Genomic DNA, 14,523 nt, shown 5'->3' with positions numbered 1-14,523 from the left:
TTCTGTTATTGTCTTAATTGGAATACTATAGGTACCTTAGTAAGAAAAAAAATAATGAATGGTAAAAACACTGCTAATCAATTGAGTTAATTTTTAAAAGGATTCAATAGAAGTAGCAATAAAAGTAAAACACAAAGAGAAATCTCAAAAAATAATTAAAGTTTAACATTGTTTTAGATAACATTGAGGGGACAAAAAAATAAATAAATGAAATTGGTCATTAATCATACATTTTAATTCAATTGGGTCTGGATAATTTTTAAGAGTGAAACAATTCTTTTTTAAACACTTACCTGTCATTGCAACAAATACTACAATATTCATCATTAAAAAAAAAAAAAAAAAAAAAAAGACCACCTTAGAGAGGAATTAAGACATATGCATAAAACTACAAAAGCAAATCCTCCCTAGTCATTCAAATGTGGCAAGCATCAATGTGAAATTAATTAAACAAAGCAAACTTCCAATAAATAAATATTATTAATACATACTTAACACGTTGGCTGCCAATGGGAAATAAGTCATGGTATGTATTAATTAATATTCCAATTTGTTAAGTTCATGAAAATTTATATTTGATGTTTATTGCCACATTTTATAATATAATAGCCACAAAGAACAGTAAAGATTTATTATTCCACAGATATCAATTGTGCTGTTTGATAAACAAACATTATTATCTTGAGAGCCATTATTTTTTACCCTTTACATTAAAAATTACAATGATGACTTCTTAAGCCGTGATCTAAGTTACAGGTAGAGTCCACGTAGTGCACAATTGTTAATAAACTATACATAGCTACAACTTATAACTAATTTTCACTGCTTTGACTTCAATTAAAAAATGATAGATGAGAAATATAAAGTTACTTTTCTTAGAAGTAGTTCAAGATCATTTGAACATTTATCTATGACTTCATGCTACCAATTAAAAAAATAAATAACAGCAAAATTGGTTAAATTTAATCATCTATATTGATAATTATGTCATACATTTTCTTATTTGTTGTTTACCAACATTCTCCATTATTCTAAGCCATGACAAATTCATTATCAACTGATATAAGTTCTTACACAAAATATACATGTATGTGTAATTGCTGTCACAATCTACCTCATAATATTCTGGGCACTTTATAGCCAATAATTCCCTTGCAAGACATTTTTATTATGCAAAGGTTCTCTGCTTGATCTATTCAGCGATACTGACTAAACCTCATCACTGTAGTAATATATACATTGAGGATTATCTCATACATTTCCTTATTTGTTCTTCATCGACATTCTCCTTTATTATTAGCAGGCCACGATAAACCATAACTAACTCTGTATGATTATGTCATACATTTCCTTGTTTGACAAATAAGATCTTACATGAAATATATCCTTTCTGTATAGTAGCTGTCAACAATCCACCTCAAGATAGCTTGGGCACTCAGGGCTTTTGAAGAAGTTATAACCAAGCAGATGGTTTTAATGCAAGGGTCTGTGCTTGACCTGCCCACTGACATTGATTTAATTTCATCACTGCATTGATAATTTCATACCCATATTGATGATTATGTTATACATTTCCTTATTTGCTCTTTATTAACATTCTCCTTTATTATTAAAAGGCCATTATAAGCCACAACAAATTTATTATAAAAAAAAAATAAATAAGCTCTTACATAAATATACCATTTCTGTATAGTTGCTGTCAACAATCTGCCTAGGCACTCTAGGCTTAGAATTCCCTAGAATGCTCCGAGAACAAATAGCTAAGAATGCCTTTGCAAGAGGTGATTTTAATACACATGAACTTTTGAAGTAAAAAATAACTATCAAACAACACATAAACAAAGGGATGAGTTACTTGCTATTAAAACCATTAAGCTGTCTCTCATAAGCTTAAACAAAATTGACCTAGGGAACAGGCTAAACAAAGCAAACTGTAGGAGGACTGTATTTGACTAAGAAAAGTGTACTTAGTAAGCAGCTTTCCATAATTTCCTAATTAGTCTAAAAGCACATTGATTCATCTTAAAACTGAACAAGAGGTACTCTCACAATGTGGGGGGAGGTACAAAGAGTTCCTGAGTCATGAACTAATGACAGAAAGATCTTAACTACTAAACTCAAGAAGACCCTAACTTTCATAAGGTGTACTTTAAAAGCAGAAAAAACTAATAAGTTAAACAAAATAATAATAAACAAATAAATAAACTAATTCAAATAACTTGAACAAAAATGATCTTCATTAAAATAAGAAAAAAATAACATGATATCATTTCAAAAACAATAGTTAATACACCATAACACTAATATCTTAATGCAACTCACCTAAACCTTGTTTAGGTTAGTTTAAAAAAAAAAAAAGTTCTAAACCTTGTTTAGATGATGCAAATTTTTTTTGTGGTTAGATTTTACAAATATTCCACCAAACCATAACAAAAACGAATAATCCCAGAAAAACTAAATTCATCCCTTTTAAAGATACAGAGTTGTTTTTTTATTATAATCTCATAATTTGCTCAATAGCAAATCCTTTCAGTGTCCAATGAATACAATGAAACTTATTTATACACAATAAATATTATAATATTAAAAAATAAAACTTTTTCCTATGGCATGAAAAGAAATAGAACTTAAAAATAAATTATAATATTTTAAAAGGAAAAATACAGTATATTTTTCTTTTAGCAAGGAGGTATTCAGAAAAAGAAGTATAAGAGCCACAGCAGAATCGTGGCCTATACAGATTTAGAGAGTTTCCACTTTATATCCACGATCATCAGGTCATTAGTATTGGTGTCAAACTTGAAAAGGAAAAATATTAATGAACATCTCTGAGTGTAACCGTTTCCTCAAGTTTTGTCTCCAAGATATAGCTCATATATTTGTGCTTTTTAACAAATATATTAAAAATAAATAGTAATTATAACAGGACATTATTATTTACGCATGTAATTCCTCTTCAGTTAAAATATATTTTTCTTAAAGATTTTTAGAACTTCGGCTATTTTCTCAATCAAAAGTATTCCCACCCATAAAAAATCTCAATCAATTTCTAGAAAGACAAAATTATGAAATTAAGATTTGAACTAGGGTAAGCAAAGGAAACTCTACCAACCAGGCAGCCCTGTGGTTAAAAAACAATTATAACTGTAAAAATAATAACATTTATAACTCTTTGAAAATCCATAAAAGTGTAACCACTTCAGACGAATTAACTACCAACTCACTAACTTACTTAAAAGATTTTATTTTATAGCAAAAATTGTCTGAATGTGATCTTCCATATTTATTCATTTTTTTTTTTTACTAATTTCTTGAGAAAACTTCATTTTGAAATTTTGAGGAAAATATTTTAAAATTTTAGTTACCGTACATAAAGAAAGATTAATTATTCTTTTAAAAAATATATGATACTGAAAATTATATACTTTTTTCTCGTGTTTACTGTGTTGGTTTGGTTGACAAGATGGAAAAAAAAAAGTATTGTTCTCCACTGCTATTAGCTCTATTCCTCTTTATGGTTTTTAGTCAATTGATTGATATTGACATAAATTAAATTTAGTTCTGATACAAACTTTAGTAAACCAAAATAATCGATAACCAGGGAGTCATCATATACATATACTTGACGAGAATCAACCCTCCACAAATAGTTACTGGAATGCATTCCTTATTAAGCCTGATAATACACATAAATATAATATATTTAATAAATACTATTTGAGGAACTAACTTTTCACAGAAACAATTTTTACCTAGCCAAACATCAAATCACAGTTCTACTATACAGTTTTCAGGCAAATACAGCTAGAGTGACATTGAAACATATTACACCCAATATAACATCTATAATTTAAAAGAAAAAAATAAGCAGGTACTAGAGCTATCACTTCAAGACCGCCATAGGGTTAAACAGAAAATTGAAGAGAGGTTTGAAAGACGGAGATATCGAAGAGACCGGTGGAGGTGGAGGAGAGGACTGATCGATTGCTTCGCATGATAGGCAGTCTGCTTGGATGAGGTCAACTTTTAGACCATGCTGGATTGGATCCATAAGGCGCCCAAGGAACCATACCTTGTCACCTCTCTTAAGGAGTGTTGATAGGTTGCGGAACTGGTGGCCACCTCTCAGAGAACATACTGTTTTATCCATGCCCCATCCGTCAGAGCCAAGTTCCACTTCTATTTCGTATTCATACCTAAAAATAATTTTATGAGACAGAAAATACAATATTATCTATTAATAAAAATTAAAAACAAAACAAAAGAACAAGGAAATAATGGAACATATTTTGTTTTTATTAAAGTTATTTTAACATTGGAAGTCCACTATAGACTCCAAATTAGCCACCACTCCTTAGATATAATAAGGTTCTTTAAGGACATAACAAGAAAGGAAATTTTAGAAGCTAAATGACTATAATTAGATGTGAAAATGATTGACTATTGGGGATACGGTATAAAAGATATACAGTAGTAAATTTTCCTGAAGAGCTGGTGTTGTGATGGAACATCAGGAAATTGCTATTATTTTTTCTCAAGTTGTTCCATGGGCTCAACACATGCCCGAATAATATTACCCCAAATTATTTGCGTAAAATCCTCGTACCACTCACAGAATTGGAACTTAAATTGCTATTAGAATATGTAAACCAAAACCTCAAAATCAGATATGGATACCTGTATTCTGAATATGATGTGTGAGTTTGACTGTTTGATAATGTTCAATATGCAGTAATATTTTTAATTGTGAGAAATTTAATTAAAATGTTCAGCTTAGTTGTCACTATTCATCTATAATAATGAAATATTGTTGTACACAACAATTTATATTTGTATACAAATGCCATTTACAGTAATGGCTAACTCAATTTATATGTTTTTACGCTCTCCCTCCAAGAAAAAAAACAAATCTAAACATTTTCCTAAAGATGGGGCACAGCTATGAAATATTCATATAAAACAAATTTAAAAATGGAATAAAGGTTAAATAAAGAGGAAGTATTAGTATACAATGATAAAATTTTATAAGTAAAACAAAATACTATTTTAGGAATTTTAAGTAACTCTATGGTGAAATCAGAGATTAAAAGAAAAAAAAAAGTTAAAACAAATAATTTCTATTATTAATTCTTAGTCAAGACTTCCTCTACTCAAACACAACAGGTAAGGAGATTATGTTTAAGTAGTTGAAATTATTGCACAAGAGAGAGATATGCCATCTCTAACAATGCTTGCCTAATTTACAAAATGTAACAAGTTAACAATATTGTAGCTAAAGTAAAATACTAGTAAAAGCCAAATAACTTAGTTACAATGTTATTAAAAAAATATATATAATTTTTTCAAGAAAGATGGTCGGGGTCGGGTTAAAAAGGAACTCTACTAACACAAAAGTTATTGTTAACTATAATTTTAGTTTTTTGTACCTTGTATTTAGCCCTCCAAAGTGGAGCAAAAGTCAGTTGTTTAACAAATAGTTTTGAGCTATTTGAGTTCTAAGAATGAAGTTTACTTACTTCTTATTAATGAAAATTGTCTAGTATAAAAATAATGAGAAAATTAAGACTCATTGGAACAAAGGAATAATAAAACATTTCTTACGTATTCCAATTAGAAAGGTGACATCTGTTGGACAAGCTTGAAAGAACCCCACAATGCTCTTTTCCTGTACAGTCCTCAAATCTCTCGCCCCACATACATACAATTACTTCCTGAATTCCCTAAAAGAATAAAAACAAATAAATGAATAATAATTTTCTAAAGTAATATTCAATTAATTAAATTAATTTCCTACAGACAAATATAAAAATCAATAAGAAAAAACATTTTTTTAATATTAACTGAGGTTTGTACAAAACTTATGATTAACCAAATCTGAGTAAGATGCAAAAAATAGTGGTTGAGTTTAAGAAATAAAAGAGCCAATCATTAGAAAACTGCAAACATTATAATTCACAAAAACAAATTTGCTAATCAAAGCATCAATGAATCAACATTGATTGATAAATGATTTGATGAGTTCAATATACTGTAATAAAATTATGTAACACCAATATCTATATTTCATAGTTGACCGCAAAAATGTATGTTTTAAGTGAAACGACTGCATAGTCAGGATCAATACATCTAATCAATTCCACTATCCTTTATTTTCTATAATCTTCTATTCTTTACTATCTTGATAGCGTGACAATCACATTAAAATAACCAATGTGAATAAGGCTAGTTTTTACAAGTCTAAAAAGAACTTAATATTTTACTTTTACTTTTCCCATTCAAAATAACTATTTTATCTCTCTAGGCCTTTTTACTTCTAGTACTTGTGTTGTAGGATGTAATTTCGCAAAAATGCTTCTGGTAAATTGATGAAACTTAAAAATTAGAAAAAGTTTAATCTTTCCAATTTTTTACTTAATTGTGGTGGCGACAATACATGTACTGTAATTTTTGCAATTCAGTTGCAAGTTTGCCTAGCCTCTTGGTTTAGAGGCTCTTTAATATGTGAGTACTGTCATGGATCATTAGTAGTGCCAAGAATAATATGTATTGAAAGGAATATAAAAAAAAATATTTATCAGGAAGAATTTGGAAAATAAAAATAGTTTTAAGTAGGTTCTGGAAGTAATGGGAGCACTGTTTAGTTGCTCCTATTGGTCCTGAAACACAGTAAATATAACAACAGAGTTCAATTAAATTTAAATTTTTTATATTCTTTCCATTGTGGCATGATACACTGATTATAAAGGAGGTTAACAGGACCCAACTACCCTTGATATTTGCAACATTGACTCACTCACTGACACTGTATGTACAATACAGGACTGCAAGCTTTTTTTTCCCAGTTCAAATATAAGATGTTAATATTTTTTAAATTATAAATAAACTTCTAATGAAAATGACTCACTTCTAATAACATTGAAAAGTGTTATTATGTAGTAGAATTTAAAAATAAAGATTTTAATGTTATATTCAATAAGTTCTTTTATCTTGGTCCTTGGATACGAGGCATTTTGTTCAGATCTGGACTCCTTTTTTGATAAAATTGTATGAAGAACTCATTTAAAAATTTTAAATTTAAACTTGAAATAAAAAAGGATGTAGCACAGTGGGACAGCACCAACAAGAGAGTCATTATTGCAGGCATCAGTGGAAACACTAAAGTAATAGAGGAAACAAATAAATAAAAATAAATTATTAAAATAAAATTAAAAAAAAAGAATATTTGTTTTAGCTTTACCCGTGGAAGATGACGGATAAAAGGTGCAATAGGATTATGGACAGAAATGACCTGTGCTGAAAGAACCCTTCCTTCCCAAGTAACACGAGATCCTGTGAGCGAAATGCACATCTCTTGTTCGGCAATCTGTTTCCCATGACAAATGTTGTGAAATTCCCTCCAATCCAATCCAGTATCAACGACCTTCTCAGTCTCACCACAGTGAAGAAGAAGCCATACGCTAAGGACACTCAGAAGGACCTGGAAAAAAAAAAAAAAATGTTAATGCAAAACTTTCCTAAAAGATTTTATAAAAATGGAAAATGCACTGTTTATTGCACAATTATTGAGCAATAAGTAAAAACTTGTTGGAATTCTCACTTTAGCAATAAGCCAAGGAGCTTGATGCAATTTGTTCGCTTATTCACATCCCACAAACCAATGTTTTAACCAAATTTACACAAACAGGATGGTAATGGCTATGTTCATTTTCATCTTAATATTATTACTTATCAGTTCTAAAAATGAGGATCATCATTTTTGAGTGAATGAGTGAATTGACCTATGATAGAAGAACTGGTTTTACAATTTTGCAAAGGCAAGATCTTATTAAAAAAAATTTAAACTGTGATGATTGTGCCGAGACAGAATTTTCTCCACAAAACAAACATTTCACTGCCAAAAGAAAAACATTTAGTTTTAGATACTGTTTCATTCTACAATTTAAAAATTCATTCCAATCATAAATCATAAATGGTCTGAATTTAGTTCTGCTCCTTTCTGTGAACATGTAATAATAATATAGGGCCGTCCATAGTTCAGGTGGTTAGATGTAGTCTCACTGATCTGAGATCTGCTTGTGGTGCTGGTTCGAATCCGGCGTTGACTTTTTTCATTGAGTGGCGGCCCACAAAATGAAAAAATTATCCTTTAACCATGGTTAGGCAGTATAGGAGTCTTGGCTGATAAAAAAAATAGAATAACATATCCCAACCAAACTTTACCAAAAATCAGGGTTGAGAAAAAAGTATATATGTTTTTACCTGAACCCATGAAAACAAAGGTCCGGTTCTGCGATGTTTGGTACCCATATAGATGACTGTTATCAAGCAGGCACACGCTAGAGCGAATGGAGTTGAAATCTGATGTGTTGAAATAAATCTAGCCAGAGTTGCGATTGGAATGATAACAGTTAATACGCTAGCTAATGGAATAAACAGCACAAGGCCAACCAAAGCCAAGAAGGTGCGGATCAGTCCATATTGGGTCACTCCTGTTGATCATGAGACAAGTTATTAATTGAATGTAAAAACAATATTAAGTGACCTGACATGAAAACAAGTTCTAAAATTACCATTAGATGCAACTACTGCCATCTGCCACCAAGAGAGTGATACTAAATGTGGCAATAGTGTTGTAAACGTTCCCAGCCAGCGTTCCCTCGATGCCATAGCAACAAACAATACAGGCATGGCGAGATAAAATAGCAAACGGAAATTCAAACAGAACTCTACACTGTTACCTGGAACAATATTCAATTCAATAAATTATGATTAAAAGAAAAAAAAAATCAGAAAGATCTTTTAAAAATCATCATTATAAATATAATGAAACTTAAAATATTTGTAATTAATCAACAGAAGAAATATTATAAAGTATTAGTACAGAAAAAAGTTAATTTTAATTCCTGGAAAATTTCAAGAGATCTTGGATGTTTGGTTTAGAAATAGAGATATTATCTTGCTCAGACTTCAATTAATCCACCTCTTTTCAAAATATCTGTGATATAAATTTTTGCAACTTTACATTTCTTGGCCAATTTTCATACAGAAATTTTATTTTTAAATTTGAATCAACAATATCTATTTTTCTTTAGGAGTACAAATAAGAAAGTTTGGTCATCTAGTGAAACATAACCTTGAAGAATTAGTGACTCCGTATTAGCATTGTATAAATTTATTCATGCAAAAATTTCAAGTTTTGTGCCGAATAAGTGTTATTTTTGAGAAGTTTTTACTTTCTTTTTAATTTGAAGAAATATGTAGCTAAGGCCAATCAATTGCTGGCAGAAGGAAGCATATGGTGAGGATGCTCTAAAAACGGTGAGTTTGACAAAGAACCCAGTGGGAGGCCCAAAGTCTACAAATACACAGAATCAGAAGTATTATTGGAGGAAGAATAATCCTAAACGCGAAAATAACTTGCATTTACCGATCACTGAGCTACTCCGCTCAGCGGTAAATTAAATAGATTTTAAAAATGAACTTATAATGAATAATCATGGCAGTTAAAAAGAAGATGGGAAAATGAGTGAAAAAAAAGATCATAATGATATGATATAACAGAATACTATTGAAATAATAAATTAAAATTTTTATTTTACCAACTATGTAAGATGCTACTGTGGGAGTATGCACATCAAGGTACCTCCAGTACTGAGAAACAACAGTGTCTATTTCATATGGATACCTGGCAAGGAGGTGTACTACAAATGAGCTAAGAACAACAAAGTCGAACTTCTTCTTGTGCCACTAAAACACAAAAAATGACCAAATACAATTATAATAATTTAAAAATAAAAAATAAAAATTCTAAATATGGATTTAATATACAAAAGGTAGGTCGGTTTCCATCACCAAATTTCAAATGTTGATTTTACTCATAATTTTTAACAAAACTAAGGTATGATTGTTTGTTATTTTTGAGACATTTTTAATTGTAGGTTTTCTTATTATATTTATCCATTTTATTTTTACTTTCTCCAATAAGAATCATTTTCATTTACCATTAATTTCTACAATGATATTTAAAAATTGTCAGTAGCCTGAGAGCTAAAAAATCACACAATTGCAATATAAATTTGGTGAGGATATCTTGAAGCTCTGAAATAACAGATGGGCCCAGATTCACCTAATTTACCACTAAAGGATCATAGTTTAAATTTAAATTCAGTAGTTTATTTACAGTTTATTTTTATTCTCTTTTGTAGAAAATATTCCTGAGAATTAGAGTCAAAAGAATCTCACAAACTTTAAACAATAATACATATATTTAAATTTACATAAATAATATTAGATGTAGAAAAAAAAATTGCTAAAAATTTATTTAAAAGCATAACTGTTTTGCCTTTATTCTCCTTGTGAGCATAAATAAAAATAACACAGTAAACTTACTGCAAAATTATATAAAGTCAATAGAGACATGAGAGTAGAAAGGACAGTAATCTCTGAATAAGGGATTTCATGGACACTCGAGCTCAGAAGAAGGTTAATCAAGAGAGCTGCAATGAACACAAAGCATGGTTTCGCATTCTGAATGCAATGAGCCCACTGCGCATCAATTGAGCTAGTTTCTGGGCAACCCCAAGCGACGAGCAAGTTTGACCACCTAAGAGATAAACAATCTGTTAAACTATTTCATAGAATTTGGCTGTGAAATAAATCATTCATGTTTTACTAAAAGACATTTTTCCTAAAAGGATGTAGAATTTATCTTAATACTGAGAGGTAAAAGAAGCAAACTTTATCAGATCTATATCTAAAACCTGTTACAGATCTATTTGTTCTATTTCATGTATTCATAGAGGAATGAGGCTCATTAGATTTGGCTCTTTATAAGGTTGCTGATAATAGAAAAAAAAAATTCACTTAGCTTAATTAATTAGGGAAATTCATCCAAGAACTACCATTTCTTTAGACAAATGTACATCAGATATAATCAAACTTTAATTATATGGTTATGATTGAAATCAAAAGTCTGTACCAACCAGCTCACTATATTCATCAAAGTGTAACCTTTTCTTAGATTATCAATTATTTTTTGATCTTTATCATTTTAGGAAAAACAATAACATAACATCCAGGTATTTATGATAAATAACTTTTTATGGTTGTTCATTTTTAAATGAAATATAAACGGTTTCAAATATGAAAAAATAACATTATAATATTTAACAAATTCTACACAGTATATACGAATTTAGAGAATACAGAGACAACACACTAATAATTAATATGAAAATGGCAAATAAGTCAAAAAATTACAGAAATAAGCATTTTGTTCAAATAAAAAGTTAGTATTTTTTAAAAAATTCTGCACCTCTTTTAATTTGAAACTTTCATGAGGAGAAAATCAAAAATTAATCTTCTCTTAAACTGCGATATCTTTAAGTCTGAAAAGATCAACAATATGTTTCTCAAACTATTTATACTTTTAAAAATCAATACAACATTCTAGAGACATCTCAACACACCCATACTTTGTAGAATAACTGTATATTTTGTTCTGACATCATGAGTTCTTTTGAGATGGACCTAAAATGGTATGTTAATTTTTCTTTAATGATAAAAAGATTTTTTCTGACCAACGAGATATCACAGCTTTAGCTATTTTATGAAAATTTGTGTGAAGTGTATGTAAACCATAAAGCATATTTTAAATAATTCATTATTATTTTATTACTATTCTCAAATTTCATCATCATAGTTCCAATATAATTATGATTTAAATGAGATCAACTGAGTTTTAGAGCAATTTGACTACCCTATTCTTAATTAATTCAGTTATATGAGACTTATTGTACCATTCAGTTAATGTAACCATTCTGGTATAATGTATGTATTGAACAAAACATAGGTCCTAAAAAATATTTTACTGACCTAAATATTCAATTGGATCACATCTCAAATCTTTACAATCAAACTGCATAAATAGAAGAGAAATGCGAGGTACAATACATATGTGTGTGCATATATTTATAAATACGATGATGATTAAAATAAAAACATGTAATTTTTAAATCATAAACTTTGTATGGACCTAAACTATCATTTAATATTTTGACTACTAATTTTAATATAATCAAATACTTACTGTCGGAATTGGTTGAATTCCCATTTTTTCGTGAGCATTTGGCAAGTGCTTAAAACCATAAAGAAGAGACTCACATAATACATAAGAGAAGGAAGAGCATCCAACATAGCCTCAACCCCTAATAGAGATAAAATAGTTAACATGACCAAAGGATTAGGAACTGTGGGTATCCGAGCGATGTTGGCTACGGCCAGGTGTAATCGAGAAACCCTCATCGGAGGCCTCTTTAGGACCAGTGGAAGCTCTCCACGTGAGTAGTGGCTGGCTGCAGAAACTAGCATCTCTTCTGTCAGCTTGTCTCCACTACCTTCTCCTCGAGATCTCCAATCAGGTACATCTTCGCCCCCTAAAAAACAAACAATCAAAGTAGACATACTGGAGTTCCTATTGGAATAATCTTAAAAACAAATAGCAAATCAGTTCAAAATAAATAACGAAATTAATACTATTCTTGACAACAATATACAAATTTTTTGTTTGTCTCTGTCACTACACCTTTTAATTAAGGCATCTTGGAATCAGTAGACCTCAAGACATCAGCTATTTGTCATTCAGGTCTCGCTGTCCAGTGCTGACAATAAGTGGTTAAATTTGGTTTTTTATTAGTAATTTCAGCAAGCTTTAACAATGATTTTATAAGTTTGAACCATGGATCAGTGTCTCATCTCCAAAATGGGGGATTTTGACGGCCTACCAGCGTTTCTTGCTCCTCAAGCAGCATCTTAAGATTTTCAAAAGCCACTTTAAGTTAAGTGATCTTTTGCTGTTTGCTGGAGCTCATCCATCTTGGGGGGGGGGCTACTTTGGCTGTAAATATTACCACTAGCTTACTTGGGCTGTGAATATTACTAGTAGCTTACTATCACTACCAAAATAATGTTCAACCAACAAAAGCATATATTGATAAAAACCAATATAACCAACTTTAATAATCATAAAAGTATTCTAATTAATTACGATCTAATTAACATTTCAAAAACATTGTAACAAAGAGACTTTTTCTCTGCCACAACTGGTAATAATAGACCTTGCTGGTAAATTAAATCTCATAGGGACTAAATCCGAAGATTTATTATCCTAAAGAAGAGAATTAATGATCATTGATCTGACAATTAGAAAGAACATGGAACATGGAAGCATATCAACAAATTGATAAAAAATTTAACTTAAATAATTTAAGATTAAAATTACCACCACAGTTTCTAGAAGGTGAATTTTCATTAGAACATCTTCGCATTTCTTCAATAATCTGTCCACTAGTAACAAAATCTTCTCCTTGTGATAATCTAGCATAAAAATAAAGTTATTTAAGACAGTTTTAAGGGTTTTTAAATGTAAAGAAACAGAGGAAAACAAATTACCGAGAAAATAGTTCCCTTGCAGCCTCACGTGATACTTTTTCTCCTTGGGTCATATTCAAGGAAGCTCTAACATCATCTACATTGTGTTCACTAATACCTGAGACAGAGAAATATTTTAAACTGGTAAATTAAAAATTACTATATATTACAAAAACCTATACCACATACCCCTCCCCGTATCAAGGCAATCTTGAAGCATTCTAGTAGCTTCTGCATGGCCCTTTTCTGAAGCTTTTATCAGCCAATAAACTCCTAATCGGGCCTTTTCTTCTTGATTAACTGGATTATCTACAAAGAAAATACAGCAAGCTGTAGAATGAGGAGACTTTGGTTTAGTTAGAGGAGAAATCACATTAATACACAGAAGATACTTATTTTTTAGTGTGTGCCAACCTTCGGCCTTTGTTAGGGTGATTGGTTAAGAAGTTCTACAAGTGACTTAAAACTTTAATACCTGTCACTGTGATAAAGACCAACAATTTAGTTTGAAATGTTGGCCAATACAAAATAAATTTCCCTATTAGCGCATTATATTCACTGACAGCACCCACAGACAACTCTTTAATAAAAAGAAGATAAATAATAATAAGTAATTTATATTTATAATAAACTCACCAGGATTTTCCTCGAGAAGGTGTTTTGCTAAAATTACTTGAGATTCTGGGCAACCATCTTCAGCTAATCCCAGGCTTTGAAGATTTTCAATTGGTTCTCCTGAAATGTCATTTTTCAATTTTGAAGGATACATATATAAAAAAAAAATCGAAACTAAATTTTCATTGAAATTTATGCTACTAGTGCCAATTAATTAAACTTACTAAATATTTTCCAATGCTTACGCCCAGGTGTTTGACCAGCCATCCTAAATTACATACCTTTGAAACTTATAGCTTTTAAATAAACAAGGTACTATCTGTTATCACCATAACAAAAAAAGTTAAGAGAGACTTCTAGAGAGGGCGGTAAACATCGATTTTCTATCAAGTTATGTGCTTCGAGATAATTTTTTGTATTTTTATTTGGAAAATAAACATATACAACAATACTAATCCACTTTGAGTTTAATTTCATAAC

General features: G+C 30.1%; 1 protein-coding gene across 1 annotated transcript; it reads right to left on the bottom strand.

Annotated features, from left to right (window-relative positions):
• Positions 1–3,825: 3,825 nt before the first annotated feature.
• Positions 3,826–14,426, bottom strand: LOC106689628 (wolframin). The gene is made up of 13 exons (XM_014434712.3): positions 14,268–14,426; positions 14,065–14,163; positions 13,618–13,737; positions 13,450–13,546; positions 13,280–13,374; positions 12,089–12,434; positions 10,390–10,603; positions 9,600–9,747; positions 8,571–8,738; positions 8,260–8,489; positions 7,238–7,477; positions 5,602–5,720; positions 3,826–4,196 (listed from the first exon to the last, which is right to left on the bottom strand). Exons 1-13 carry the CDS (start codon positions 14,308–14,310, stop codon positions 3,884–3,886), a joined length of 2,232 nt encoding a protein of 743 aa, XP_014290198.1. The 5' UTR covers positions 14,311–14,426; the 3' UTR covers positions 3,826–3,883.
• Between the last annotated feature and the right edge of the window lie 97 nt (positions 14,427–14,523).

The sequence above is a fragment of the Halyomorpha halys genome, unplaced genomic scaffold (genome assembly GCF_000696795.3).
Source record: "Halyomorpha halys isolate HHAL.00 unplaced genomic scaffold, Hhal_1.1 Scaffold1419.1, whole genome shotgun sequence".
Lineage (NCBI taxonomy): Eukaryota > Metazoa > Arthropoda > Insecta > Hemiptera > Pentatomidae > Halyomorpha > Halyomorpha halys.
The sequence above is the reverse complement of the archived record's forward strand: the minus strand, read 5'-3'. Positions and strand labels throughout refer to the sequence as shown.